This window comes from Talpa europaea (assembly GCF_964194135.1).
Source record: "Talpa europaea genome assembly, chromosome: 9".
NCBI classification, from domain to species: Eukaryota; Metazoa; Chordata; class Mammalia; order Eulipotyphla; family Talpidae; genus Talpa; species Talpa europaea.
This window is the reverse complement of record NC_140076.1, coordinates 13,412,923-13,440,607: the sequence shown is the minus strand read 5'-3', so window position 1 is coordinate 13,440,607 and position 27,685 is coordinate 13,412,923. Positions and strand designations below refer to the sequence as shown.

At 55.8% G+C, this 27,685-nt stretch overlaps 1 protein-coding gene across 1 annotated transcript in view; it reads left to right on the top strand.

Annotated features, from left to right (window-relative positions):
- MYOM3 (myomesin 3) overlaps positions 1 to 27,685 on the top strand; it is a gene marked incomplete at both ends in the record, with an annotated part of 39,138 nt that continues 11,453 nt past the window's right edge. The window contains 22 exons of the mRNA XM_084244105.1: positions 1 to 161; positions 399 to 479; positions 1,083 to 1,242; positions 1,890 to 2,047; positions 5,990 to 6,085; positions 7,625 to 7,713; positions 9,526 to 9,570; positions 9,995 to 10,135; positions 11,493 to 11,654; positions 12,551 to 12,692; positions 14,128 to 14,327; positions 14,993 to 15,046; positions 15,429 to 15,556; positions 15,929 to 16,112; positions 17,850 to 18,024; positions 20,220 to 20,341; positions 20,660 to 20,847; positions 21,050 to 21,176; positions 22,150 to 22,328; positions 25,963 to 26,077; positions 26,771 to 26,927; positions 27,465 to 27,574. Of these exons, the coding sequence (XP_084100231.1) occupies positions 1 to 161; positions 399 to 479; positions 1,083 to 1,242; positions 1,890 to 2,047; positions 5,990 to 6,085; positions 7,625 to 7,713; positions 9,526 to 9,570; positions 9,995 to 10,135; positions 11,493 to 11,654; positions 12,551 to 12,692; positions 14,128 to 14,327; positions 14,993 to 15,046; positions 15,429 to 15,556; positions 15,929 to 16,112; positions 17,850 to 18,024; positions 20,220 to 20,341; positions 20,660 to 20,847; positions 21,050 to 21,176; positions 22,150 to 22,328; positions 25,963 to 26,077; positions 26,771 to 26,927; positions 27,465 to 27,574 (2,974 nt within the window). The remainder of the gene's footprint in view (positions 162 to 398; positions 480 to 1,082; positions 1,243 to 1,889; positions 2,048 to 5,989; positions 6,086 to 7,624; positions 7,714 to 9,525; positions 9,571 to 9,994; positions 10,136 to 11,492; positions 11,655 to 12,550; positions 12,693 to 14,127; positions 14,328 to 14,992; positions 15,047 to 15,428; positions 15,557 to 15,928; positions 16,113 to 17,849; positions 18,025 to 20,219; positions 20,342 to 20,659; positions 20,848 to 21,049; positions 21,177 to 22,149; positions 22,329 to 25,962; positions 26,078 to 26,770; positions 26,928 to 27,464; positions 27,575 to 27,685) is intronic.

Here is a 27,685-nt window from a genome sequence, read left to right as displayed (position 1 = left end):
ATGACTCTACCCCACAGCCCTGGAAATGTGGGAGAGCCCCGGCCCCCCCAGGCCATGGAGGTCCACACGCGGGAACACCGCCAGGAGGAGGAGCAGAAGGAGGAAAGGCAGCACAGCCTGCACATGAGTTCCTCGGTGCAGAGGCGGACCTACCGCAGCAGGTGGGCATCAGGGACCCCACCCCGGCCCCTGCCGCACCCCCATGGCCACCCTAGTCTGAGGTGGGGGGCTCAGTCCGGATTTCTGGATACCTGGCCTGAGGTGGAAGGTAAAATCCTGCCCTCTGCAGACCCCAGGCTGAGGCGGAGGGGGGTGGATGCAGCTTTCATCTTGGGAAGCCCCCACCCGGATCCTCAGCCCACCCTGCAGGAGCTATTGACCCCCTTTTCCTGGGGCAGTGAGGAAGAATATCAGTTCAGTGCCGCAGACTACGCCCTGGCAGCCGCCCTGGCTCTCACAGCCTCCTCAGAGACGACTCGGTAAGTCAGGTGACCTTTTTGGAAAGCCCTGAGCTAGAGGAGCCATCCGGTCCTGCCTCGCAACTGGGATCCCACACTGAAAAAGAACCGCCCCAAGTCACACATCTAGAATGAAGAGCTTGACCCAGGGACAAGACCAGGGCTGTGTGACCCCAAAACTCCCCAACCCCACTCCACCTCTGGACGGGTCCACAGGAGGGTGAGGTCTCCCATGGGAGAGGTAGGGCCTGCTTCCCCACTGGCTACATATGGTGCTGGAGGGGCTGATGAAGCAGAAGGGACCACCTGGTCACCAACCCTGCTTTGGACACACGTCCTCAGGCGGGAGGCCCCTGCCCTGCAAAATGCAGGGCGAAGGTCTGTCCGCTTGGTCATGGTGAAAGCAAGAGGAATAAAGGTTTGTAAAAGAGTCTTTTGAACTATATCAATAATATTTATTATGCACCTGCTGTAAACAGGGCCCATTCAGGGTTTTCTGGAGGCAAGAGAGGACAGAAGTTGCTCTTGTCCTCAAGGAGTTTAAACGCACCTGGCAGTGCTGGGTATGGCATGGAGCTGGCTGGGGCCCCTCCTGCCAGGCCCAGACGGCCTCTGTCACTGCAGGGAGGCCCGGCTGAGGCGCCAGACCTCCACCGTGGAGCTGGAGCAGCGGGGGCAGAAGCGGGTGGGCTTCGGCAACGACTGGGAGAAGACAGAGGTGGACTTCCTGCGGACCCAGCGGCTGCTGCGCCAGAGACGAGACTGGAAAGCACAGAGACAAAGGGTGAGGGGCTAGGCTGGGGACCCGGGGCCCTGGAACCTGGGGTCACGTTCTGCCAACCTTCCCAGACAGCCAGACATCCAGAGAAGAACCAGGCTGTATGCTTCGACCCGGGTTTGAGTCCCACTGGCCCCACTCTGTAGCTGTGTGACCTTGGCCTTGGTTTCCGCATCTATAAAATAGGTGTGTGGCTGTACAGGCTGTCGGTGATGAGGTGGGAATTATTGACTTTCCCAGGGTCTAGAGCACAGACTCTCAGGCAATGCTGTTAATGACAGAAGTCAGGGATATGTAGCCACCCTGGGGATCCCTTCGCGTGGGGAAGCACCCGTGTTTTTTACATATTAATTCATTGAATCCTCTCTGCATCCCCATGGTAATGGAGGGAACCTTACTATCCCCATTCACAGGTAAGGAAACTGAGACTTGCCTATGGTCTACCAGCTAGTAAGTGGCAGAATTCAGCCTTGACACCAGGCTGGCTGGTTCTAAAGCCCAGGCCCTGCCCACTGTAGCACCTACCTGCCACTCACCTGCTAAGAAGGGGCCTCCAGGCTCTGGACCTGACTTCAGCCTGGGTGTCAGGGAGGAAGGTGACAGCAAAGGAGGTGCCCTAGCTCATAGGAGTCACAGGCCCCTCCCCTCTCCAGACAGAGGAGAAGATCCAGGAGTCCAAGGAGCTGCAGAAGCTGTGTTCTGGCCGGGGGCCCTGGTTCTGGATACCCCTGCGCTCCCACGCCGTCTGGGAGCACACCACAGTCCTGCTGACCTGTACTATCCGGGGCTCGCCTCCACCCCAGGTCACCTGGTAAGCCACTGTGGCCCAGAGAAGGGGGCCCCTGCTTGTTCCATGCTGCGCCCAGCACCTCCCTTCCAGGAGCCCAGTTCCTCCCTGAGAAGTCCCTGCTGCCTTAGAAAAGCTACACGTGCACACGCCCTGAGCACTCCCCAATCCCAGCAGAGCTGCAGCTGCTGGGAGACTCAACCGGTTATTCTTAGTTGTTTCCCCGTCAGCCTGGGCCTGGAAGACTGGGCGCCAGGAGACAGCACTTATAAAACATGGTTCTGGTGGCGTGGGGCAGCTGCTACTCTGAGCTGCGTGCCTGGGGTTGGGCGGGGAGGGTGGCCTGGTACCAGGCAGGGGAGCAGGAAAGGAGTCAGGGAGGGCAGGACAGGGCTCCAGCAGTGAGAAGGGGCCTGGAGTGGGAGCTCTCTCGCTATTAACTTAGGGTACAGTCTCAACCAGATCCCTACCGTCTCTGGCCCCGCCTCATTTTCCTGCTCTACAGAATAGGTCAACGACCTTCTGCACAGCTTGCATGTAATAAGGATCTAATGCCTCAACGATGTGGAAGCCCTCAGAACGTGAAAGGGGCTGGGGAAGCAGGCGATGTCGTCCCCAGAGTGGAGCCACCACAGCAGCATCTCAGGGTCTAGCCCTCGTGGGCAGTGAAAAGGGGAGCACGGGGAGCTGGGAGTGGGCATGGCCGCATCAGGGTCTCCGTTCTGCCACAGGGAGGCATGTCATCATGCAGTGGAGCCCACAGTTTACTGAGTTCCCCCTGGGCTCCCACTTTGAGACACTTTAAGAATGAGGACGGGATTTCAGCAAATAACACCAGGCACATCATTTGTCCCGGGCCAGGAAGCGGGCACTGACTACATAGACAGTGCACAATCACGTCTCCAGGACCCTCTGCTCAGAAGAGAATTGCCGATGCACAGAGAAGTGCAGTGGTGGGTGAAATTTGAGATAAGAGCAGAGGCGAAGAGGAGGAAGTGGCTGCCTGTGCCTGGAGGATCCAGGAAGGCTTCTTGGAAGAGGAGACACATAAGCCGAATCTTGGTCTAGTAGGAAGGGAAGATAAGCTCTCAGGGAAAAAGGAAGTTCTTGTACTTGTACCTATTTTTATCTTGACCCAGAAATTTGTGCTTATGTGAGCTTTGAGCCACCCATGAAATAGAGATTATTAACCCCATTTCACAGGAGAGCCTCTCAAGGCTCAGAGAGGCAACTTGGCTTGTCTAAGGTCACACAGCCAGCGCGAGCCATGGTTCTAACTCAGGTCTCTCTCCTGCCGGCTCATAGCTCTTCCTACTGGCCTGCGGAGTAAGAACGTGACCACTACAGCTGTTTTCCCTTAAAGCGCACTTAATGCTTCAGAAGTCAGAAATTGAAAGCACTCAGGAACGATCAAGAAAAGCATTTTGAGGGAGCTAGCATTGGGCCTGGTCACTGCCAGCTGGCATTCATTCAAAAAAAGTGTGCCAGGCACCATGCTGGGCATTGAAATTCTGGGGAAACTGAGGCAGACCCTCCCTGCAGGCTGCTGGTCCAGTAGGAGATCTGCCCCTAACAGCCAGCCTGGGAAAGGTGGAGATCAGCACTTCAGCTGCCCTGGCCTGGAAGCCAAGCCCTGCCCTGCCCTGGCACTGAGGCCACATCTGAGGCATCCCAGGGGAGCCTCTGGGGAGGGACGCTTGTTTTCGCCCCTGCCACCAAGGTTGCCACAACAGGGAGCTGAGCATCCCTTACAAGTGGTAGAACCAAGGCCCCGCCCACCTCCAGCCAGAGGGACTTAGCTGGCCCCAGCGCTCCGAGCTGTCCATCATCAGTCACCTCGAGCATGCCAATGTCATCCTGAGGCTGGCCTCCAGGGCTTTGCTCAGCCCTGGGGGAGACCCAGGCCCCAGTTCAAGAGGAAGGGCCTGGCTCACAGGACTTGTGAGAAGAGTTTCCATTCGTGCAGCAACCATTAAGCACTTCCTGAATGCAAGGCCAACCACAGGGCAAGTTAGACCCCACGACTGTGCTGCGAGTGGGCGCTGACCACACCTCTGCCTGAATCAGAGTCAATCTCCCAGACCAAGCAGTGTTTCAAAAGTGAAATCTAACAGAAAATATGGGGGGGGGGTGGATTTAAATAAATAATAAAAACCTCTCCCTCTTATAGGGGCACCCTTAGCTGGGTTCTGGGTTGGGCGCCTGGTCTCAGCTGTCTCATTTGATGCTCGTTTGTTATTGGCAGCCCCTTAGGACCAGCCACACAGCCCATGCTTTCACGGGCTCCTGCAGGCTGGAGACTGACGCCCAGAGAGGCAAGAGGAGAGCTGGGCTCTGCTGCCTGGGCTGCACCCAGAGCTGCAGCTGCTGCTTTTACTGAGAAAAGCAAAGGCTGGCGAGGCTGAGGCATCTGGAATGTTCCTGACAGGTGTCAAGTGTCGGGGGCCTGACCTTGACGCCCAGATTAGACACTACCCCCCCCCCCGAAAAAGAAGACTCAGTTGGGCTCCTTCCAGGGAAGGCCATGCTGTAGGGGCCCTGGTGGGATGTAGGTGCTGCTCTGTTTGGTTGTCATGGAGACAAACAGTGAGGGGAAAGCTGGGTCCAAGGAAGGCCTCACAGAGGCCCCATGCCCTCTCTTGCTGAGGGTTCCTCCTCCACCCCAGCCTCCCCCATTGGAGCAAACTTTCCATTCAACAGCCTCATGAACACAGAGGCCCAGAGTGGGGGTTGGACATGCCCAAGGTAACACAGCAAGAACCTAGTCCTCTCGCTTTCCCACTTTCGCTCCCAGCCCTGACTCCTTAGGCTTCCATGCCCCACAATGGGCAGTGGACAGAACGATGACCACCCGACCATCTGTGCCCATGCCAGAAGAACAAGACTCCCCAGTTCACCAAAAACAAACAGCAGAGACCAGGAGGCTGCAGGGCAGGGCAGCCCCCTGGGTCGCCCTTGGGAGTCACCTAATGAGTTCAAGAAGACCAATGCCAGGGTCTCAAGCCCCAACCACTGGCCTAAATTCTGGGATACAGCCTGGGCGTGGAGATTTTTGTCCCTGTTGGTTTAAAGAAGATATCGTTTCTTTTTCTCCCAAGTCGGTGTCTGGATGTAGACAGGGGAGGGCTGCTGTACAACTCTGCTCTACACATTTCTCAGGGACTCAGCCCAGCCCCCCAAGGACACAGCCCTGGCCCTCCCGGTCTGAGACAGTAGCCCTTGCTGCTGCGTCTTTGCCGGAGGACAGAGGCAAAGTCACCAGGAAAGAGAAGTATCAGCCAAGTGACACTTGTCCTTCCTTTCTGCTGACAGACTTAATGCCGGGGCCATACCTAGGCAGCAAGAGGCTAGGACATGTGTGAGGAATTGGGAGACTCAGTGATAAACTCTGCTCCTTTAGAATAAGAGGAGAAAGGCTATTTCTAATGCAGTTTCTAGTGCAAATTTCCAAAGGCTTCTGTCCAGAACCTGGACAGGACATTTTCAAAGGCTCCTCAGCTGATTCTACTGAGAGCCCAGGAAAAGAACTGCTATCCTGAAGGTTCGGCAGGGAGATAGGAACAGAGTCCCTTCCTTGATAACCCGAAGAGGGGCGAGAAAAGCTGGGGCCCAGACTCTGGGAATGGGGGTACCTTATAGAAAAGGCAGCTACCCCCAACTACAGGCTCCTTCTCTGCCTCCCCAAAAGGGAGTGACACCCTGAGTATCTCCTGCGTTCAGGGTGCCAGAGAAAACTTTACATCCTTTATCCCATTTAACACTCACGGCAAGCCTACGAGGTTGCCGCTATTATTACTCCCATTTCACAGACGAGGACAGTTGAGGTTGAGAGCAGCAGCAGGGCTGCTCTGGGTCACATCAGCAAGTCAGCGGCCCAAAGCTGAGGCAGGAAGCCAGGCCTGAGATGCTTCGGCTCCTTCCCACTGGGAACCACACTGCCTGCCACAGGCCACTGTGTCTCTGCAGGTACAAAGACGAAGTGCAAATCGACCCCCGCCTCTTTCCTGCCGGAAAGTACCGAGTCACCAACAACTATGGGTTGCTGACCCTGGAGATCAGGAGGTGAGACTCCAAGCCCCAGAGAAACCCATGACCCCTGGGCCCAGTACTACTGAGGCCAGAGCAGGATTCCAAACCTTTCCCTGAAGCTGTCTCCCCAGTCACTCTCGTCTTCAGAAGTGTCCAGGGTGCTTGTTAAAATAGCAATTGGAAGGATGGACCCTCCTCTGGCCCCCAGAGAATCAGAATAAGCAGGTCCAGATGGGGCCCTGTGATTCTGATGTCTTCAAATACATGAAGAGAAACTGGACTCAGAGGCAGCAGCAGGGACTGAATGCTGAGCTGGGTGTGTTGGGAGACGTGCTGGCAGAGAAGTCACGCATGCACACACGAGTGCGTGCACACATGCTCTCATGCACAGAGGAGCAGCTAGAGGGAAAATGGTAGGTATCCCAGCTGAGTCTTAAACATGGCTGTGAGGGAAGACACGGCACGCTTGGAGGGAGGTCCCGCGGAAATAATGAAAGCACGGCGTCCGAAACATGCATCGTTCACGCAAGCAGCCAGGGGCGAATGCCACCATGCCAAGCTCTGTGCTGGGTGCTATACACAGACAGTTGACAGTGCCCACCGCTGTTCAGGCAGGAAGCTTGTGAGACCCAGGTGGCAGGTAAGGAGACAGAGGTTCCAAATGGGCAAGACTCTTGCAGCCCTTGTCCAGGGCAGGGCCTGGGATCCAGCCAGTTCTCGCTGGCTTCTTTCCAGTCACCAAATCCTGCACCTCAACCAGCTCAGGCTTCAGGGACACAAGTAGGAACACATTATCCTCCCCTCCAGAAGCAAAGTGTGGAACATGGACATAACCGCCTGACCACACACTGCAGTGCCCAGTGGGCTGTACAGTCAGGGAAGCCATGGAAGGCTCAGCAGAAATTGCATTTGAAACAAAAGGGCTCCCTGCCTCAAGTAGCCTGGAGGGCACCCAGGGGCCTCTCTGCTCACTGATGGAGCCATACATCCTACCAAGTACTCTGTCAACAAGGTGCCCCTGGGCTGGAGCCAACCCAAGCCTCCTTTGGGAACAAGACAGTGTTGGCGTGACTGGCAGTGAGCCGCAGGCCTGAGAAGGAGAAGACGTAGGCATCTGGCCCAGTCCTGGCACAGACTGGAAGTTTCCTTGGACCAGTGAAGGCCCTGCTCCTACTCCTAGATTCCAAGTTGGAGGTGTTGATAGGGCAGGAGGCCATGCCTGGAGAGGGCTCATCATCTTGAAACTGGGTGGAAGTCCAGTTGCTGTGTGATTCCCACAAGTCACTTAACCTCTCTGGTCCTACAAAGTCAATAATAACAATCCTATTTTCAAAGCACTGCCACCTGAGGTGAGTTAGGCTGATACCACGTCCCCAGTTTTTCAGAGAAGGACACTGAGGCAGCAGGGGAGAAGGTGGGGGGCAGCGGCCATTCCCAAGGTGCACAACTTTGTAGAGATGGTGCCCAGGCCCAAATCTCCCTCCTGAGGCCTCTCCCAGCCACACGTGAGGACTCAAGTTTGCCATGGAGCCCAGCAGGCTCAGGGGGCATTTCTGCTTCTCTCCTTTTCAGATGCACCGTTGAGGACGCAGCCACTTACACCGTGATGGTGAAGAACGCCTATGGCCAAGCCTCCTCCTTTGCCAAAGTCCTTGTCCGCAGTAAGCCCCCCTGCCCCCTGCAGGCCAGACTGGCCCACAACACGCCAGGATGAGCAGAGGAGGACATGGGTCTGCAATCAGACATAAGGAGGGGCCCCTGGCACAGGGGTGTCTGGCTTGGGAGCAGGTGACCAGGGCCATCATGGAGACTGGCTCCCCTGGGTCTTCAGAGCAGGTGACCATCACCCCCCTCAGACTGGAGAACCTACACTACTATACAAGGGGACCCACCCACCTGTCTCCCAAGAGCACCTATCCTGTCAGGTAGAGCTTGAGTCCAGATGCAGGTCAGGGACTGTGGGAGGGTCTCTGCCAGTCCTGCTGAGGGGACTCAGAGGCCAAGGTCAAGCCCTGCCAAGCCCCTTCTGCCCATTTGACTTCGATAGTATCTCCCAGTTGGGTTCAGGCCCTCCAGGGGGGGCATCTGAAACCACAGCATAAAGTGGGGGAGATGCTCAGAGGCAGACAGACCTGAGTTCACACTCTGGCTCTGCCTCATGGGCTGTGTGAGTCTGGGCAAGTCACTGCACTTCTCTGATCCTCCTCGTCTATAAAGCTTAGCATGTAGGAGTGTAGTAGGCTTTGTCCGCCACACACACACCCATGCTCAGGGAAGAGCACAGTCCAGGAGGCCACACTTCTGGGCCCCCATGAACCTTACCCTCAGGGCCCCTGTGTGTGTGCATGCACACACACACACACACACACACACACACTGGGCAGCAGACAGGCTGCAGTCCAGCCCTCCCCTGCACCCCACCTTTCATCAGACCTTGTTAAACTGTCCTTCACCCTCCTGTCCACCCTGTGCCCTGTTCCACAAATAGCTCTTGAGAGGCCGCTGTCCCCCTGCCAGGCCAGGCTATCTTCAGCATTTGAGCCATCCCTGTAGACCGTGCCCAAGTCGAGCCCAAGGTCAGGCATGGGGCCCTGCCTCCCTCTGCCTGCCCATCACTTCGTCCAGATCCCTGTCCCTCCCTCCATCAAGGCCCACAACTCTGGGGCCCAGCAGCACCCACTCACCACCACTGCCACCTCTCCTGCCCTTACCTCCACAGCGACTGCACTGGTCCTGGAGGAAGGCCCTGCCCTTGGCGGGGCGGGGGCGGGGGGCAGGAGCTCTGGGTGCTAATTCTGGGTCTCCCTCTGACTCTCTGTGTGACCTGGGGTTGCCTCCTGCCCTCTCTGGGTCTCACTCAGGGCCTTTCGAGGGACCAGTGGCACATCCTGGCTACAGGCTGCTAGGGTGCTCCCAGATGCTGATGCCTCCATTTCCTCAGCTGTACGAGATCATGCTAATGGCCTTCATGGCGAGGGCTGTTGTAGTAAGATTTAAAGGAGTTACTGAGCAGAGCCTGTGTGAAATCCTGAACGGAAGCCCCTCTCACATTCTCGGGTCTGTCAGCATCACCCTGGATTTCCCCCTGAAGCCTCCAGGTGGCCCTCATATCACTGCTCCTTCCCCTGCTAGCTCTCCTGGACCCCTAGTCCCCAGAGTCTAGCCAGGCTCAGCCTCTGTGATGACAGCAAATGACCCTGGTAAGGGTTTGGGCCCAGGAAGGAAACCTCCATTTATTCATTGAGCACCAACTGTATTGGGCTCTGACTGAGGGCCTGGTTCACGTGCACTCGTTTATCAGAACCCGCCACCCATTGGACCAGTGATGGGACTGAGATGTAGTGGGTGAAGGAACTTTCCTGAAGCCAAACGGGGAGCCACTTTGGGAAACCCACACCCAAGCTCATACCTCCCAGACCTCTAGGAAGCTGTGGTGCCAACCTTCACAAACTCCTTTTGCTCTGGATTTTCAGCGTACTTGGGGAAGGATGCAGGCTTCGACTCGGAGATGTTTAAAAGTAAGGAGTCTGGGGGAAGGGCGGGCCTTCACGTGGAGGGGGTCTGGGACTCACCCTGCGGCCTCCCGCAGCCCCTTTTAGAACATAGCAACCCACAAAGGGGTATCCACATGGGGTAGTCCTATGAGCTGACTGGCTTCTGGGGTCCCAGGCACCCCAGAGCTGACCCCTATGACTGAGCTACCCAGTGGACAAAACTGGGCAAAAACAGGCAAAGCCAAAAAAGACAAACATGTCATCTTTGGATGGTGGCTGTTTGGGCTCATCGGGCCCCATCCTCACCCCAGGGCCAGCCCCTTTTCTCCTTGGAAAGGCTACCCGACCCAGATGGTGCCGCTGCCCAGCAGGGCCCCCCTCCCGTCCTGACCCCAGGCCCAGCTGTGGCCTCAGAACACATGTGCTCTAAATTTCTCTTCCCACCTAGGACTGCTGTTTGGCCCTGATGTGGCGTTCACCTCGGTACTGAACCCCATTTTTGCCCGTGAGAAGGAACCCTTCTCCCTGTCCTGCTTGTTTTCTGAAGATGTGTTAGACTCTGAGCAGAACATCCAGTGGTTCCGAGATGGTGAGGACCCCAGCCCTGGCCGCATCTCAGTCTGGAATCCCTAGTGGAGAGAGAGGCTCAGCTCTGCCCTTCACTCCCAGCCAGGACAGGCTGAGTTATGGGTGCTACGGAGACAGTGGGAAGCAGGAGCCCCCTAAAAAGGTTCACAGGGGCCAACGGTACCTCACCCGTGCTTGGGGCTGGGGCAAACATGCTTGAGCTCTGGGGGTGCTCCTTCTGGGAAGAGGGAGGAAACTAAGCACATGGTAGCCCCTGCCCAGAGGGAGCCTGTGGGTTCAGGCCCTGGCTCAGCCCTGTCCACCTACGGGATCCTCATCAGCACCCTAGGGGTGAGCGATGACAGTGGAAGCTACAGAGGTGAGGCAGGAGGTGTGACTGGCTGGCACAGGGACCGCAGGGTAGATTGTGACCCTTGCACAGGGCTTTTCAGTCAGCATGTGGGTGCAGGTGGGCAGGAAGCCCTGGGGGTGCCTAGGCAAGGGCTGCAGAAGGCAGATCAGTTCAGACCAGCAGAAGAGGGGGCCCAGCCAGGAAAATGGACTGCTGGCCCGCCTGCCCCATCCTGACCAGGCTTGCAGCCAAAGGACAAGGGGTACGGCCCCCCCTCATTCTCTGAGCCTGGGGAGGCTGCACCTGCTGGGGGTGGGGAAGAGGGCGAGGCCGAGATGCCCTGAGAAACAGCTGCAATAACAGGCAGAGATGCTTTCCCAAACCTATAGGTCTTCCAGAATAGAGGTGCTGACAGGAGGGAGGGGCCTCTGAGTGGGGCAGAGGGCAGGGAAGGTCCAACAGCGTGGCCTCAGGGCAGTGCCCACCCCCTGAGCCCCAGGCCCCTCCACTGAGTCCCCATTCTTCTCACCTACTCGGGCCCCTCTGTCCTCACTGACCCCTAAGCCCCTCAACAAGCTCTCTACCTTCCTCACTGACACCCCAATTCTCTCAATGAGCCCCTCTTAATAAGCCCCCATTCCATGAAGTCCACAATCCCTACCCACTGAGCCCCCAACGCTGTCAGCCTGCCCCCAGCCCCTCCCAGAGCCCCTGACCTTCACACAGGGCCAATCTCTCTTGTTCCCACTTTGTCACAGAACCTCCTCACCGAGGCACGGAAGCTTCCCTAAACCCTCACTCCCTGGTTGCCCCATACCCCTTCCCTGTCCCCGTTCCACTCCCCAAGCCTCCAGCTCATTGAGAGAATTGGGGTGTCAGCAGCCACCTTGGAGGCTCCCACTCCTTCCCCAAGTCCCCAGCTGAGCCACATCAGCCCCACTTCTGCCTAGGCCCACCACACAGCATCTAGGGTTCCCAGGAGAAACTAGTAGCCGCATGAGCTCACCCTGAACCCCTTCTTCTTCAGGGAGGCTGCTGAGGTCCTCAGAACGCCGGCACATCCTCTATGCAGACCGCCGGGCATCCCTGAAGGTGTCCTGTGCCTACAAGGAGGACGAGGGGCTCTACACCGTGCAGGTGGCCTCACCCTTTGGGCCCCATGAGCAGAGCACCTACGTGTTTGTGAGAGGTGAGAGGGTGTGTGGGGGCAGCTGGAGCCCAGGGTCACGGTTCTTCCTTTGACTGATTTGCTATGAAGGCTTAGGCAACTCTGTCCATTTTTGGGGGGGTCTCACTATAAAAAGAGGGTGCTGGTTTAGAGCTCCTCTAAGAATTCCGGCAGCATCCTTAGGGCCTCCCCGGTGGCGCGGCGGTTGAGCGCTGGGTTGCGAACCTGCGCGCAGCCTCTGCAGCACCGGTTCGATTCCCGGCTGCTCCCCGGCCACCAGAGGAGGGTCCCACATGGCGCGCAGACCTCTCCTGCCGCCCGCTGCTCCCCTCAGCAGTGTACTTTGGTCCTTCTGCCTGCTCTGCTCCCCGCTCTGGCTCTGGTGAGTTCTCTCACCCTCCCGCGCTTCTGACTGTACCCAGTGCATGTATAAACAAATAAATAAATAAATCTTTAAAAAAAAAAAAAAAAAAAAGAATTCCGGCAGCATCCTAAGACAGCCAGTCTCAGTCTTGGTGGAGCTGGGGAGGGAGGAGGGAGTGTGACTGGGTCGACTCCAGCCCCTGCTGATTGCTGCCTGCTGGTCCAGAGCCGGGTGCAGTTTCTGACTTTGCCACTTCCCTAGCCAGGGGCCTGGGCAAGTCACTCTTGCCGTGTGGCTCAGTTTTCCCCTTTGTAAGATGGAGAGTTGCTCCGGTGCTCCGAGATTAATTATGCCAGTTGTTGAGGGGTGTGAGTAGATGGTGCCTAACGAGTGGTGATGTCGCCAAGCCTGATGGTGTTGGAAGGAAGAGGCTGTTGGTCAGGTCCTGGCCCTCAAGATCAAAACTGAGATCCTGGCGGGTCATGAGAAGAGGGTGGGAGGGATTGTTGCCTGATGGACACTGACTCTCTCCCCACCCCCATCCCTGGTTCAGATGCTGCCGCTGAAAAGTCAGGAGCCCCCGGCTCCCCGCTGAATGTCCGGTGTCTGGATGTGAACAGAGACTGCCTCATCCTGTCCTGGACCCCACCCAGTGACACCCGGGGCAGCGCTATCACCAGCTACTCCATTGAGCTGTGAGTTGGGTGGCAGAGCCCCTGGGAGGACATCTCAGTCTGGTTGTGAGGTCAAGAGAGGACCACAGGAAAGAGGGGCCCCCTGCCCGGCCTCTGGACAGGGCAGGAGGTAGATGGTGTTGTATAACTCAGGGCGAGGGAAGGGTGTCCATGCCTCTACATCTGCCGCATGGACACCTGGATTCCTCCGCTGGTCAGCCACCACCCTCCGGACCCCTCATGGCAAGCTGACCCCGGGAGGGCAAACACCGAGTGCTTGAAGCCGAGGGCTTGTGGGCGTGTTGGCTGCTTTCCTCCCTGAGTGCCAGACAGGTGGAAGAGCGCTGAGCACAGAGGGAGGGAGTGAAACAGGACAAACCTGGGGAACCAGGCTGACCCAGCTGGTGGGGCTTCACCACCAGCTGCATCTGACTGCGGGACAGGACGTGACCCAAAAGCAGACACATGGTGTGAAAGAACAACAACAGGAGTGATTTACACCGGGAAAGAGAGAGCGAGGTGGGCCTGTGGCCGGATAACATCTGCCCTGCCCCAGACAGGACAGAGGTCTGCTGAGCGGCGGGCAGAGGCCAAACCGAAGCCGTATGCTGCAAGGTGACAGCTTCTCACCAGCGGTCAAACTGCCTAAGCCCCAGCAGCTTAACCTCCAAAAACCCCAGCTCTGCCCATTTTCCCCCATCAGTCCCTTCCCCCCAACTTTCAGGAGACGAGGAATGGTCCACCTTCTACCATCAGGTTGGCCATGAGCGCCACCTACTGACCAGGGGTTGCTCCTCACGCTTCCTCTTAAGGAAAGCCTGGTCATCCCGCCTCCTTCGTGTGCTGCCAGCTCAGAGGCCCCAGCTCGCAGTATCGAGGAGTAGGACTCATGGAGTCCTACACCAGGTGCTATGTAAGGGCAAGAGAGACCCTTCAGTGCCCCATGCTACAGATGAGAAACTGAACTACCTGGCTTTAACTTTGCCCAGAGCCACATAGCTCATCAGTGGTGGAATCAGGATTGGGACACACAGCTGACCACTGCCCCACCCAGCTGGTGCTGGGTGCTGTCTACCCCCTGGGGACACTGGTTACAGAGGGCACAGAGAGCCCAGACTCTCAGGTCAATCCAGCATGCACACCAACCTAGGGAGAGGACAGCCCTCGGTGAAACCTGAAACGACCACTCAAGAGCCATGTGGGCCCAGGCAAGTCTTTTCACTGTGAGCCTGGATCCCTGTCCACAGGGATTCATACCCGACTCTGACTGTTAAGATGAAAGAGATGACAGGATGGGGAAAGGGATGCTGGGGACACAAGGTTGGAGCCCGACCAGGATTTAACCAGTGAGATGAGCAGGGCAGGCAGCCCGGGGTGGGCATGGCCCTGGGAAGGCACAGACTGGGGGGTTGTGAGTCATGAGCAGGGGCTGAATCAGGGCCTCTTTCTCCCACAGGTGCCAGGGTGACTCTGAGCAATGGGTGCCCTGCCATAAGGCCCCTGGCGGGACCTGTCGATGCCCAATCCAAGGCCTTGTTGAAGGTCAGAGCTATCGGTTCCGGGTGAGAGCCATCAGCAGGCTTGGCAGCAGCCTCCCCTCTAAGGCCTCAGAGCCCGTTGTCATGAGGGACCATGTCGAAGCCCAGAAGATGAAAGGTAGGTACAGAGGTCCTGAAGGAACATTCTAGAACATCAGTCAGGCACACTCGGGACTTTCTCACACAGGAGACAGGTTGTACGGCCCCCACTCCAAGTCTATTCCCAACAGGGGAGACATGCCCAGCCTTCAGGAACCCCTATAATGATGGAGGAGACACAGTGCTGTCCTTAGCACTCCCTGACCTGAGGTAGAAGATGCAGCTAAGCTAGTCTGATGGAAGAAATACCAACTTGATCATAGCACCTTTCTCAGATGCCTTAAACCTGAAGGAGGAAAGCAGACCTGCCTCAGGAGCCCCAACTTGAGGGCACATAGTCCTGTAGCCAGGAGGAGTCAGTCTAACTTGGCGTTGCCTCCCAGCCCCACCACACCTGTGTCCGCCCCTGGCATATCACGTCTCCTCCCTGTGCCATTTGCCACAAGAGAACAGAGCTTTTCTTTGGCTTTAGGGCAGCAGTGTTCCACTTTGGACCCCTGAGAATCCTGGGGCCCAGAGAGGACCTACCTCCATTCACACAGCGAGGGACCAAAAGGCCAGGCCAGGGGCCCAAGAGGAACCCACACCCAGAGCAGGCAGGCCCTGGCCCGACCCCCACCCGCGCCCCACACACCCATGCCCACTGCTTCTTCCCAATGTGTTCCATTCCCTTCTCCACCCTAGAGATTCCCTTTGATCTGGGAAACAAGATCACAGTCAACACAGACGATTTTGAAGGTAAGTGTGACTCCCCACACTGACACGAGACTCCAGCCTCTGCTGCTTCTGGCGCCTCTGGGTCACAAGTGGGCAGAAGTGGAGCCAGCCCACGCGGGGGTGGGAAGGCGAGGCTTCTGGGGTCTAGTCGGAGGAACCCAGAGTTCTAGGTGACTGTCACCTGTCTGGCTGTCCCCTCATGGAGGAGGCAGCATTTTGGGGGAGCCCCAGGCAAGATGCGGGAGCCCTGGGTTCTGGCCTGGCTCGGCTGGCCCAGCTGTGTGGCCTGCAGCACGTTCCTGCCCCATCTCTGCACCCAGTTTCCTCCTCTATAAAATGAGGGGCTAAGATTAGGGGTCTCTGAGGACCCACCCATCTCTGCTCTGGATGACTCTGATTCCAGACTTTGTGACTCTCCCTTCACCCCCAACCAACGTCCGAGCTGGCGAGATCCGAGAGGCCTATGTGGTTCTGAGCTGGGAGGAGCCGAGGCCCAGGGGCAAATCCCCGCTGACGTACTCCCTGGAGAAGGTATGGACACCCAAGTATCCCAACCCCAGGCTAGCCTGAGAAATACACATGTTTAGGGCAGGGAGGTGCAGAGCTCAGGGAAGCGCTAAGAGACACTGGCCCCCTGGGGAGGCCTCCAGAGATGGGATGAGACTACTGTGCCCCACACAGAGGAAGGGAGGGAGGGAGCTCGGCTGGTCCCCACAGGCAGAGTCACTGACCAGCTGCACTCACAGGGCGTATGGGGGAGCCCTGGGAGGTGGTTCTCGCTGAGGACAGAGCTGGGGCAGGTGTCCAGGGACGGGGCAGCTGGCATGGAGTAGATTCCACAGTGCAGCGGAGGGAGGCAGCATGGCAGAGTGAACCAACGCAATTTTCTCTCCTTTGTCACAGTCAGTCATAGGCAGTGGCACCTGGGAGGCCATCAGCTCAGACACTCCAGTGAAATCCCCGAGATTCGCCCTCCTGGATCTGGAGAAAGGGAAGTCCTACATCTTCAGAGTGCGGGCGATGAACCAGTACGGCGTGAGCGATCCCTCAGAGCCCAGCGAGCCCATCGCCTTGACAGGAAAGCCAGGTACCTTTGGGACGCCACACTGCCAGGTCCTGGGCTCAGCTCCCTAAGGTTGCAGGGACAGAGCCCTGCCTACTTCCCGCACCCTGACCCCATCTACCTCCCATGAAGCTGAAAAGCAACATGGTCTCCAGCCTGTAAAGTTTCAGGACATCAGGAACTACATTTCTCTGGGCACGTGGTGCACAGAAGTAGGGACATTTTCCCCAGATCAACAATGCACAGGCTGCAGAATTCAGCTGGGTCCAGCTCAGAAGCCGAGTGCCAGCAACTGGTACCTCAATTCTCAAGGACCCAACCAGCACCCCACCCTGCCCTGTGCAGCCAAGAGTGAGCCTCCTGAGAACACCCCCTGGCCATGAGGAGCTATCCCCCCAAGTCCTGGCTTCCTGGCTACAGCATGGCATGGGCCTGGCCAGCATGCTGACCCTAATGTCCTTACTGCCAAGGTCAGCATTGGCCCACTCCAGCTCCTTCCTGTATCTCCCCTATACCCAACCATCCTGGTTCTGCCTTCCTATGCCCCGCTCCCTCTTCTGAGGCTGGATTCTAGGGTTCTTTCCTATTTGATAAGATTAGACCAGAAGGTTCCCTGCAGCTGCCGTCATCAACTAGTCCTTTAAGGAACCAGCTGCAGCTCTACCCAGCCAAGAAAAGTCTCGTATACTGCAGGCTCATTTCAGGAAGATTTCAAACCCTAGATTTGCTCTGTTTCAATCATTTAAAAAGAAAAAACTATTCATAGCAAGTATGAATGGGTTGCTGGGCAAATAGTGTTTCCTTCCATTCTGGTCCAGTTAACATTTAGGCTTGATTCAGAGGCCTGGCCAGTGCGTGGTTTGTAACTGGATGTGGGCAACTCTGGACCACTAGCCAACCTTAAGGCAAGGCTCTGGTATGGTTCAGAGAATGAACAGGAAAGAGGCGGAGGGGAGGAAAATGAAAAGGCTCGAGGTACCCTGGAGAGTGACCTGCAGAGAGGACTGAAAGCTCAGGAGTAGAGCACTGTCGAGGAGAAAACAGAGCAAGTCAGGGGGCCAAAGCTTCAAGGAGTCCCACACTGGGGGACAAGATGGGGAGCCACCAAAGGATTCATAAGGAGTTTGAGGAAAGAGAAAAAGAAAAGATTCTACACCTGTCTTTCCCTCTGTCCATCCATCCATTCATCCATCTGTCCATCCACTTGTCCATCCATCCATCCATTTATCCCTTCATCCATCCGTTCATCTGCTATTTACCCATCTAACCAGCCAGACACCCATCTGTCGCTGCACATATGCAAGCATACACACACATGTCCATCTAACAAATCTTGGCTGTCCCTACTTCAAGGACTTAGTCTCAGGGGGTCATGAAAGTTAATAGAGAAGTTTCAGGAAGGGGAAGTCAAGTTTTCTAGAGAACAAAGATAAAGATTAAGGAAAACCATCAGATTTGGTGACTTGAGGGAGAGAGATTATAAGGATTAAGGAATAATGCTCTAATGAAGAAGTAGAGATATTTGGAGAAAAGAAGAGAAGGGACATTTAGAACACAAGAAAAGATTCTGGAACATACCTCGGGCTTGTGAGGGAGCTACCAGAGCCCCACGGTGTGTCTGGACCCCTGACACCCTGATTGCTGTGAGGGCTGCTTCCCGCCTCCCCCCAACCCCTCCACCCTCCCCCCCCCCCCCCCCGCCGTAGCTCTGCCACCGAGTGTCACTCATCACCCTCACTCACCCACTTTTCTGTTTCTTAGCGACCCTGCCTCCTCCAGCTCAAGTTCAAGCTTTACGGGATACGCAGACCTCAGTGTCCCTGACCTGGGAGCCGGTGACAGAAGGCCCAGAGCTCCTGGGTTATTACATCTACTCCCGGGAGCCAGGGTCCTCTGAGTGGCAAACAGTTAACAACAAGCCCATCCAGGGCCACAAGTGAGTTCTCCGCCCCCTTCCCGCCCCTGGGCATCCTGGGAGAAGGGGGTGTAATAAGAGTGAAGTCCCCCGCTTCACAGTGTGGTGGTGGGCACCTGGCACGGTTCTGGGCAATTGTCTTATGTTGGGTCATTTAGTTCTCACTGCAAACCTATGCACTTAGGAATAGGATTTGTATTATCACTGTGCGGCCATGAAATTGATGAAACTGGAACACAGAGCAGTTAATTAACTTGTCAGAATTCCCCTGGCTAGCATGTGGAGGAACTGGGACTTGGCGTCTCTGGGAAAATGGCTGCTGAGGGCCTGCTGTCTGCAGCTGGAGATGACCGTCTCGGCCTGATTCCCCCAGGAGCTTAGAGAGAGAAGGGCGGCTGGAGGGGCCTGTTCAGGCTCCACACCCACCTCACTGTCCTGGCACCTCCCACTCACTGTGAGCCTGGGCTCCCTCTTCTGCAAACTGGGCATGAGGGGGCAGACTCCTGTCCCCCCGCCTTCCCAGCACCCACTCCTCACTCAAAGCTTCATGACCCTGGTGTTTGCAGGCCCAGGAGTCTCAAGGCTCCCAGGTCACGACTTCTCTCAGTGCTGAGACTCTGTGAGGTGGGGGTGGGGAGTTCAGCTGGCAACACCAATCTCTTCTTTTCCATCACTGGCCAGGCCATTAGCTTGGGCTCCCCTCACCATAGGCCATGAGCCCCAAGATCATCTTACCCCAGAAAAAGGGAACACTGGTCCTTGGCACTTCTCAGTCACCTGAGCGGGCTCGCTCGGAACTCGTCACTGCTGAGTTCCCAAGTTGGAGAATGATCAGGTTTTTTGACAGCTGTTACCCCTAAAATAACCCCTCCCCTACTTACATTCAATGTGCTTTGCTGGGGTGGAGGGGAGCAGGGGTTGAGGAAGAGTCATGAAAAGGGGGTGAAAAGGTGGGGTGCACACTCTGCGGGCATATCCAGAGCACCGGGCACATGTCTGCATGTCACCTGGCACACGTGTCATGGCAGAAGGAGGCTGAGCACCGCTGCCCAGGAGGGCTGCTGGGTGAGGCTGTGGAGAAAGCCTTGCCAGGCTGTGGGGGCCAGATCACGGGGCCCCACCAAGCCTGGCTCACGGGAGATGCTCAAGCAATGGCTGGATGGATGGACGGATAGATGGACAGACAGATGGACGGATGGGTGGGCCGTGTGCCAGACTCAGGAGACCAGGAGCTGTTCCCACAGACTGTGCACTCTGAGCATGCCGCTCTCCCTCTGGGGGAGCCCTTCCCTGCCTGTAAAGTGAAGAAATTGGACAGTCCCACTTCCAATGCTCTCCAAAGCAGGGGTAAGTGCAGCACCCTGGCACCCTCCACCTTCTTTGGAGGGTGCCAGGCGAACGTCTGACTACATACCTTGTAGGGACAGGGAGCGCTGCACGAGAGGCTCTGCCCTCCCTACCATCAGCATCTCTGACCATCAGCACCACCGTCCTCTGTCATCAACAGGGGGTAGCCTGGGGTGTCACCCAGCCTCACCTGTCCTTGCGCAGCCTGAGCATTGCCCCCTCAGGTTTTGTCCTTCTCCTGAGGCAGGTGCCTGCTGGACACAGGTGTCTCTGCATGAGGTATAAGTCCTCCAGGGTCCTGGGGTCAGCTGGCCAAGAGATGCTCCCTGAGGAACAAGACTTTCTACAGGAAGAGGCTGATAAATGAAAAAGGAGAAAGAATCTGCAGTCTGAGTTTTCACCTGCAGGGAAAGGATGAGAAGAACATTTTTTTCTAAGCCAGACTGTCTCTGTGTGTCCCCAGATAAGAGTTCTCTTTGGGGGTCCTTTAAAGGCTGCATTTTTTCATCACATAGGGCAGATAATAAGAACCTTTTGTGTATCAAGGACAAGGCCCAAAGCCCTGAGGATGTACTGGGCAGTGCGGTCAGCTACCTGGCACCTGGGCCTTAGGCTGGCACCTTTCCCAGAGAATTGGCAATTAATGGTGGACTCTGGAAGAGCCACGTTCTTTTAAAACCTTGAGGACTTCATCCTCCAGGCTGTAGGATTCCTTTAGAGGAAGGGTGATAACTCCAGGTAAGAACTGATCTGGGACCCTCAAATCCAACCACACCGGTGGCCACTAACTCCACACGGCTGTTCTAGAAAGTTCAGGAATGTCTCCCAGCCCTCCGGAAGTTCCCTGATGACTGCATGTTTTCGCCCAGGTTTTCGGTTCCTGGGCTGAGGAGCGGGAAGGAGTACGAGTTTTGCGTCAGGTCAGTGAGCGAGGCTGGAGTAGGCGAGAGCTCAGCCGCCACCGAGCCCATCAGGGTCAAGCAGGCTCTGGGTGAGTCCAGAGGGACAGGTCCAGCCCGCAAGCCTCTGGGAGCAGCACTTCTCGAGGGTCCTATCCCAGAGGCTAGCAGGGCACCAGCCCTCCGAGGGGACCTGGGGCTGCCCCGATCACACTTTCTCTGGGGAAGGAAGTAACATAGGGCAGATAATAAGAACCTGGGGAGTGAAGTCTGGGGAGGCGTCAGGGTTACCAGCAGATGCCACTGGCTACCTTAGTACCCCAGAGTAGTGTGGTCCCCACAGGGGAGGTTTCCCTGGACCCCTTAGGGAGCAGCTCCCCTCTTCTCCTTGCCACCCCCCCTTCCCACAGCTACACCATCTGCCCCATATGACTTCATCCTGCTGAACTGTGGGAAAAATGACATGGTCATTGGATGGAAGCCCCCCAAGCGCTGTAGAGGTGGCAAGATCCTGGGCTACTTCCTGGACCAGCACGACTCGGAGGAGCTAGACTGGCACGCAGTCAATCAGCAGCTGGTCCCCAGCCACGTCTGCAAGGTGAGGCTGGGAGGGGCCAGCAGCCCACATCATGACATGTGAGGTGGAGACCGAGGTCACTGTCGGAAGGCTCTGAGCCCAAAGAACCTTGATCGTCCATTTGACTGATCTTGCCTAAGCCCCAAGATCCCCATGCTGAGTCTCCCCACCTGCCACCCTACCCCTTCCTGCCTTGGCTTCACAGCATGTTCTACTTTTCCAGGTCAGCAACCTTCGAGAAGGACACTTCTATGAGTTCCGGGCCCGGGCAGCAAACTGGGCAGGTGTGGGCGAGCTGTCAGCGCCCAGCAGTCTGTTTGAGTGTAAAGAGTGGACGATGCCCCAGCCAGGTGAGAGGCCGGGGGTGCTGGACTCCAATCACCTACATCCTCTCCCTCCCCAAACTGACCGGTGAGGTCACAGGAGCTCTGGGCATTCAAGCTCACTCATCTGACCACCAGGCCCCAGCTCCTTGTTCCAAATGACCCTGTAATCTCTTACACGGACACACTGTCTCAGCACTGATTCTGGCACAGACCAATCTCGAACCCTAAAGGTGCATTACCAGCATGACCAACATGCCCCGGGGTTGCCTGGGATTTTCCAGGTTTTATCCTGAAAGTCTTATCTCCCAGGAACCTACTCAATCCCAGACAAACAGGGAAAGCTGTTCACACACAAGGCCCCTACACAAGCCCCTCACCCGCCCCCAGGAAGGTGGGGCCACAATCTTTCATCATCTGTTCAACTCAGCTCTGTTTTCAACACCAAACTTAACCAAAACGGTAGATGATTACTATGCATGATGCCTTAGACAACAATTATAAACAACTAGTTATTGGGCCCTAACTGTATACTGATACATGCCATAAATTATGTCATTAACACTCACAAGTACACTACATTATAAAAAATATTATTATTCCCCAGCTATTACAGATGGGGAGACAGGAACATGGAGGCTAAGTAACTTGGCCAGAGTCTTCAAAGCCACATGGGCTGAGCCGGCCAGCAGTGGCCACGCCTTCAGCCCCTGCACTAAACACTGAAGTGACAAAGGCCCCTGAAGGGATGGGGTCAGGAGGGTCAGGGAGGCCTCTGGGAGCCAGGGATGCTAGACATATCTTGAGCCCCATCATGAGCTTTGTCGTGAAGCCCGGGCCCCCTCTCTACCCAGAGCAGGCACTGCCAGGCCTGGCTGTGAATGACAGGTTGACAAGCTTCTCACTCCCCAGTCGGCTCCCTGCCTGACTGTCCTGGGATCCGCTGGCTATCTAGTGGTGACCTGGCTGCCCAATTTGTGCTCAAATCCATCTCCCACAGGCCCCCCCTACGATGTGCGAGCATCCGAGGTGCGGGCCACCTCACTGATGCTGAAGTGGGAGCCCCCACTGTACACGGGAGCCGGGCCCATCACAGGCTACCGCATCAGTTTCCAGGAGGAAGGCTCTAAGCAATGGAAACCAGTCACCGCAGACCCCATCACTGGCACCCACCTGAGGGTAAGTGTCTGCCCCTTCATCCGCTGACCCACCCCTGAGCCTGCTACTGGACATGGCAGAACCACAAAACCTCAGAATCCAGATGACCCTCAGAGGTCACTGCCCTTACTCAGGGGCAGCAGGACCAGAGAGGGGGAGGGGCTTACCCAGGGTTACACAGCAAGTTGATACCAAGTATGGCCAACCTGTAGTCCTCACTGTCCCCACACTGGGCAGATTCCTCCCTAAAACCTCATGTACAATCAGCCAGGTATGTCAGCGTTAATACTCACAAGTACATTATTTATGAGAAATGTATGCACTTGGATATACCCATCTCTTGAGCCAGGAATTTTGCTTCTAGATGTGAATTATAGAGACTAGGAAGATATGCAAAAACCTAAGGTCAGTGATGCTCATTGTAGGTGTTTATAAAGACAAAAATGAGAAACAACTTCAATGCCCACCAGTAGGGGGTCTACTTAAAGAAATCATACTGTATCCGTAGAGTAGAAGCCTGTGGCAGCTAGTGTAAAGAGTACAGTAGCTTAAGGAATGTGTGGGAATGGCATAAAGAATAGGGTGGAGCTACTTGTATCATTGACATGAAAATACATCCATCCTATGTGGCTAAGAAAAAAAAGAATGTAGAGTAGCATAATATGTTAGATAATATATATATGTTAGATAATATATATGTTAGATATTGAACACATGCTTATGTTTCTTAATATTATATATTAATAAACATGTTTATTCATTTAACCTATAGCATATATTAACATATACATATGCAGATATGTTTCTTCATTTAAATGAGAAGCAAACTGTGAGCCTCTCTGGATCAATAAAAGACCCAGCAGCATCATTGGCTTAGTCACCTGTGATGGTGGCTATACCTTCCTCCAGGTAGAAGAGGCAGGCACACACGATCCCCCCCTGACATGACAATTCACAAATACCTGTTGGAGAACAAAGTGTCAGCTGAAGCACCCTGAGCAGACACAAACTTTCAGCGTAGAGGGTCCATGAGCACCCCAGACCATCCATGAGCACCTGACCCCCACCTGGGCCACTTTCATAGGCCATGGCTCCCTCCACCCCCGAGGTGCAAGGACAGTTCTGGTGACGTTGGGTTAGATTGTCTGCAGCCCTAAGGTGTGTGTCTCCAGTGGAGTGTTCAGACCACACATCAGCACCCCATTAGCTGGCACCAAGAAGGGGAAAGCCCAACAGTGTGGGAAGAATAAGGTCTAACCCAGAACCCAGCGCATGTCCCGTGTCTGCATGTCTATGAATATTTATTTTTAAAAGATTTATTTATTTATACAAAAACTGGGGTACAGGCCAGAAGCATGGGAGAGTAAGAGGATTCAGCAGAGACAGAGTGGGGAACAGAACAGGCGGACAGACCGAAAGCACCACACTGATAAAGACACGGGAGTCATGGAGCAGGCTGCACAAGGCAGGATGCTGCTGAGAGCAAGATCCTGGCCCTTTTTGTTGCTAGAATAATCATAGAGCATCAGCTACGTGCGTTAGGAGGACAAGGAGAAAAGGATGGTGAAACTCAGGAATGTCATCTAGGGCTTGGGGGACACAAGTCTGCTGACCATGTTATCAGCTTGATGACAAAGTGTAATCAGAACTAGACTCCAGGCCCCCGGCCACGGTCCTAATCTCATCAACAAGGCATTCCACTGATCAGATTCTGGGGTCTCCCTTGTCATACATCAGTCCTCAGCCCCCCAGGCATTCCCGGTCATACCTCATGATGTATGAGTCAGGAGTAAGTTTATGCATCCGTCCTCAGCCCCCCGGGCGTTCCCAGTCATACCTCTTGATGCACACTCTTCCCAGAGTGATGAAGCTTTCTGCTCTTGCTTGATATGAAAGGCACCTTGTAAGGTTTGGCTCATATGACTGTGACTGGACAGTTCTGACCTTTATATAGGAATGCAGAACTGCAGGTAACCATAATGGTGGCTGAATAGGCCACTTAAGTCTAGCAGCCACTTAAGTCTAGCAGACCCACAACTGCCGAGGGGAGCAGCGGGCGAGACAGGAGAGGTCTGCCGCGCCATGTCGGTATCTCCCTGGCTGGCCGGGAATCGAACCCCCGCTGCAGAGGCTGTGGATAGCTTCACAGCATTGCGCTCAACCCCCTGCACCACCAAGGAGGCCCTACAAATATTTAAAGTGTAAATGGATTTTTACAGAATTGTTCCTTCTGGTTATCTTTAGGGGTGGGACTGCCCGGGGAGCTTGAACCCTTCACTTTATATTCTTCCCTATTGTTTTAATAGTTCCCCCAACAAACATGTATTTCTTTAATAGTAAAAAAAAAAATTTTTTTTCATTTTGAAAAATAACATGAAGGCAGAATCAGGGAGGACAAGCTCCGGGCAGGGGGATGCTCTGAGAGCCTGCAGCTTCTCCTTCCCTGGGCCAGGCCCCCCATGGGAGAGCCAGCCAGCGCTGGGCGGCCAGCTGAGGGAGCGCGAGCAGTGGATGGCGAGTCCACTTCCTCACGTAGCCTGGCCCAGGCTGGACGGGCCAGCTCCTGACTTGGCACTGTTGCTGTGAGTGCATGGTTGGCTGACACCCACTCACCCAGTCACTCACTAAATACTTCTTGACACCTACTTAGTGCCAGGTCTGAACCAGGTTCTAGATGTGGTCACCGTCCTTGGGTGCCAGGCAGTTAGAAACTTTGGTACAATGAAGGCGGGTCCAAGAGATTCAGGGAGAGCCCACTAAAGGTCAGAGACCCGTCCTGGAACCTGAGGGACCCGAGTGGATGGTCAGAGATGAGCTGGCATAGGTGCTGCAGGGAGGAGGGGAGGGTGGTTGGGGAGGAGAAGCAGGTGCTCCAGGCAGAGGGCTCAGCAAGGGCAAAGGCAGGGAGGCAGGAAACGAAGTGATGAATGTGGGGGTGTCATGGATGAAGGGGGCATAGAGGACAGGAGGTGAGGCCAGACGAGGGAGACTTTTAGTACTAAACCTCACAATCTGAATTTTACCCCAAAGGCTGTACCCCAAAGGCTGCTGAAGGGTATAAGCACAATCATGATGGCGTCTTGGAAAGGCAGGCGGAGGGAAGAGACTCAGGGACAAGGGGCAGAGACATTATTTAGGGAACTTAGGCTAATCCAGGCGAATAAACACGAAGTGTCAGTCGTGGCCATGACAGGGACACAGCAGGAGGAGGCCACAGTCAAGAAGTGTTAGGGAAATAAAGGGCAGAACTTGACAGTGAGATGTGCAGGACCAAGAAAAAGATGCTGATAATCCCCGGGCTTCTGTCTGGGATGATGGATGGAGGGGGTGGGCCTCGGAAGGAAGAGGGGTTTCCTGCTGGGAGGCAGGAGATGAGTCCAGCCCCGAGCAGGTGGCCTTCCAGGAGCCACAAGCTGGGGGGAGACCATCTCATGGGGGAGACCATCCCAGGGGGGAGACCAACCCAAAACTGGAACTCGGGGTCTGGAAATCAGGAGCGCTATGTCCATCTTGCCTGTCCACCACCACCCCCAGAACAGATTCCACCTTCCTGAGACTCCACCACCGAGTGGTTCCCCCAGTCCTATGGCCAGGATTGCAGGAGGGCTGAGTCTTTGCTCCGTGCTCACTGCAGCCATCTCCTCCCCACCCCCAGGTGTCTGACTTGCAGATGGGGAAGACATACATGTTCCAAGTTCAGGCCATGAATTCAGCTGGTCCTGGGCAACCGTCCATGCCCACCGACCCCATACTCCTGGAGGACAAGCCAGGTAGGGGCAGCGCCGGCCAGCACACACTGCTGGGCTGTGCCCTGGAGGCAGGAGGAGCTCCGGAAGGGGGTCAGGAGCCTGCAGATCTGCCACAGAAGGACAACCAGGACCCTGGACCCTCCCGTCACTGGCCCCGCCTTTCCTAACCCATCCCCCGTTCCCATTTATTTCTACAGGATCCCCAACGTAGAAACGTAGCTTCACCTGACAACTTGACAGGCTCGTCCATTCTTTCATAGGACACCTCCCGAAACTCACACAAGTCCCCATGGACACTTGAAACCCCCCCAGCTCCATCGAGATGCCACACTTGGCTGGGCCTGTCTTGCAGCCACGACTCCCGAGGCCCCCTCTGACCACACACACCAGATGCTGTGCTAGGTCCTTACCTGCCCTGGCCCCCCAACAAGAGTGAGCGAGGATCCTTGTCCCTCTCTAGAGCTATGTACTGTAGCTCAGAGAGCTTATCTGGCCAGGTTACAGCTACCATATGACAGCAGAGTGGTCAGGGAGGGCCTCTCTGAGGAGGTGACTTTTCAGTTGAGATGCCAGTGCTCAAAACACACAGCAGAGTCTGTGGTTTATTATTTTAGTCAAGTGCAGTGGGGCGTCACTGGGGGCCAAGCAAGGCAGGGGCATGACCTAGTTTACTGTTTATAAACATCTGGTGCCTCCCTTGATTCCTGCCCCCAGACGCCCCGGAGATCAAGGTTGGTGTGGATGAAGAGGGCTTTATCTACTTGGCTTTCGAAGCCCCCCAAGCCCCCGACGGCTCAGAGTTTCAATGGTCCAAGGACTACAAGGGCCCACCGGATCCCCAGAGGGTCAAGATTGAGGAGGAAGCAAACAAGTAAGGGGGCTGGGGTGGGGGGTGCTGTGCACAACTAGCCCAGAGGTCCCAGATGTTGTCAGATGAGTTGGCAGTAGCTTTTAGGTAAGACCACCAGCAAGACCCAGAGATAACGGGCTTGGAGGGGCTGCCCAGCCTTTCACTGACAATGCTGGTTGCCACCCTGGGGGCTGGGGGATCTGTGTGCCTCCGTGCCAGTGCCTCTGGGGGACGCTCGGGACTTCTAGACTGGGTACCAGTGACTGGGCCTTGCAAGGCTCCTGGGCTCAGTGTCCCCTGTCAGATGCCCCTTGACTCACTCCTCCATCCAGCCCTGCTTAGCACGAGGTAAAGCCAGGGGCTTCACAGGGCAAGGCAGCCAGCAAGTGGACCCTGTGCCAGAGCCTGGCCAGTAAGGGTCATCAGCAATCCCAGGCCAGAGCTGCTCTGGGCAGAGGAACCCCCGGAGGCCTGAGCAGGCAGCTCAGTCTGCTTCCCAGCTTGGCCAGGATCTGGGGGTGTGATCTGAGACTTCCAGAGTTCTCCTCATTCTGCCAGGTCCAAGGTCATCCTGAAAGAGCCCGACCTTGAGGATCTGGGCACCTACTCAGTGGTGGTCACCGATGCTGATGAAGACATCTCAGCGAGCCACACCCTGACTGAGGAAGGTAATTAATGCCCCTGCCCCATCCCCCAGAGAGACAAGCCCAGGTAGAGCCCCAAACACATGCCCCAGACTGGAGTCAGCAGCAACTTTCAGAGAAGTAGTCCCTCACCCA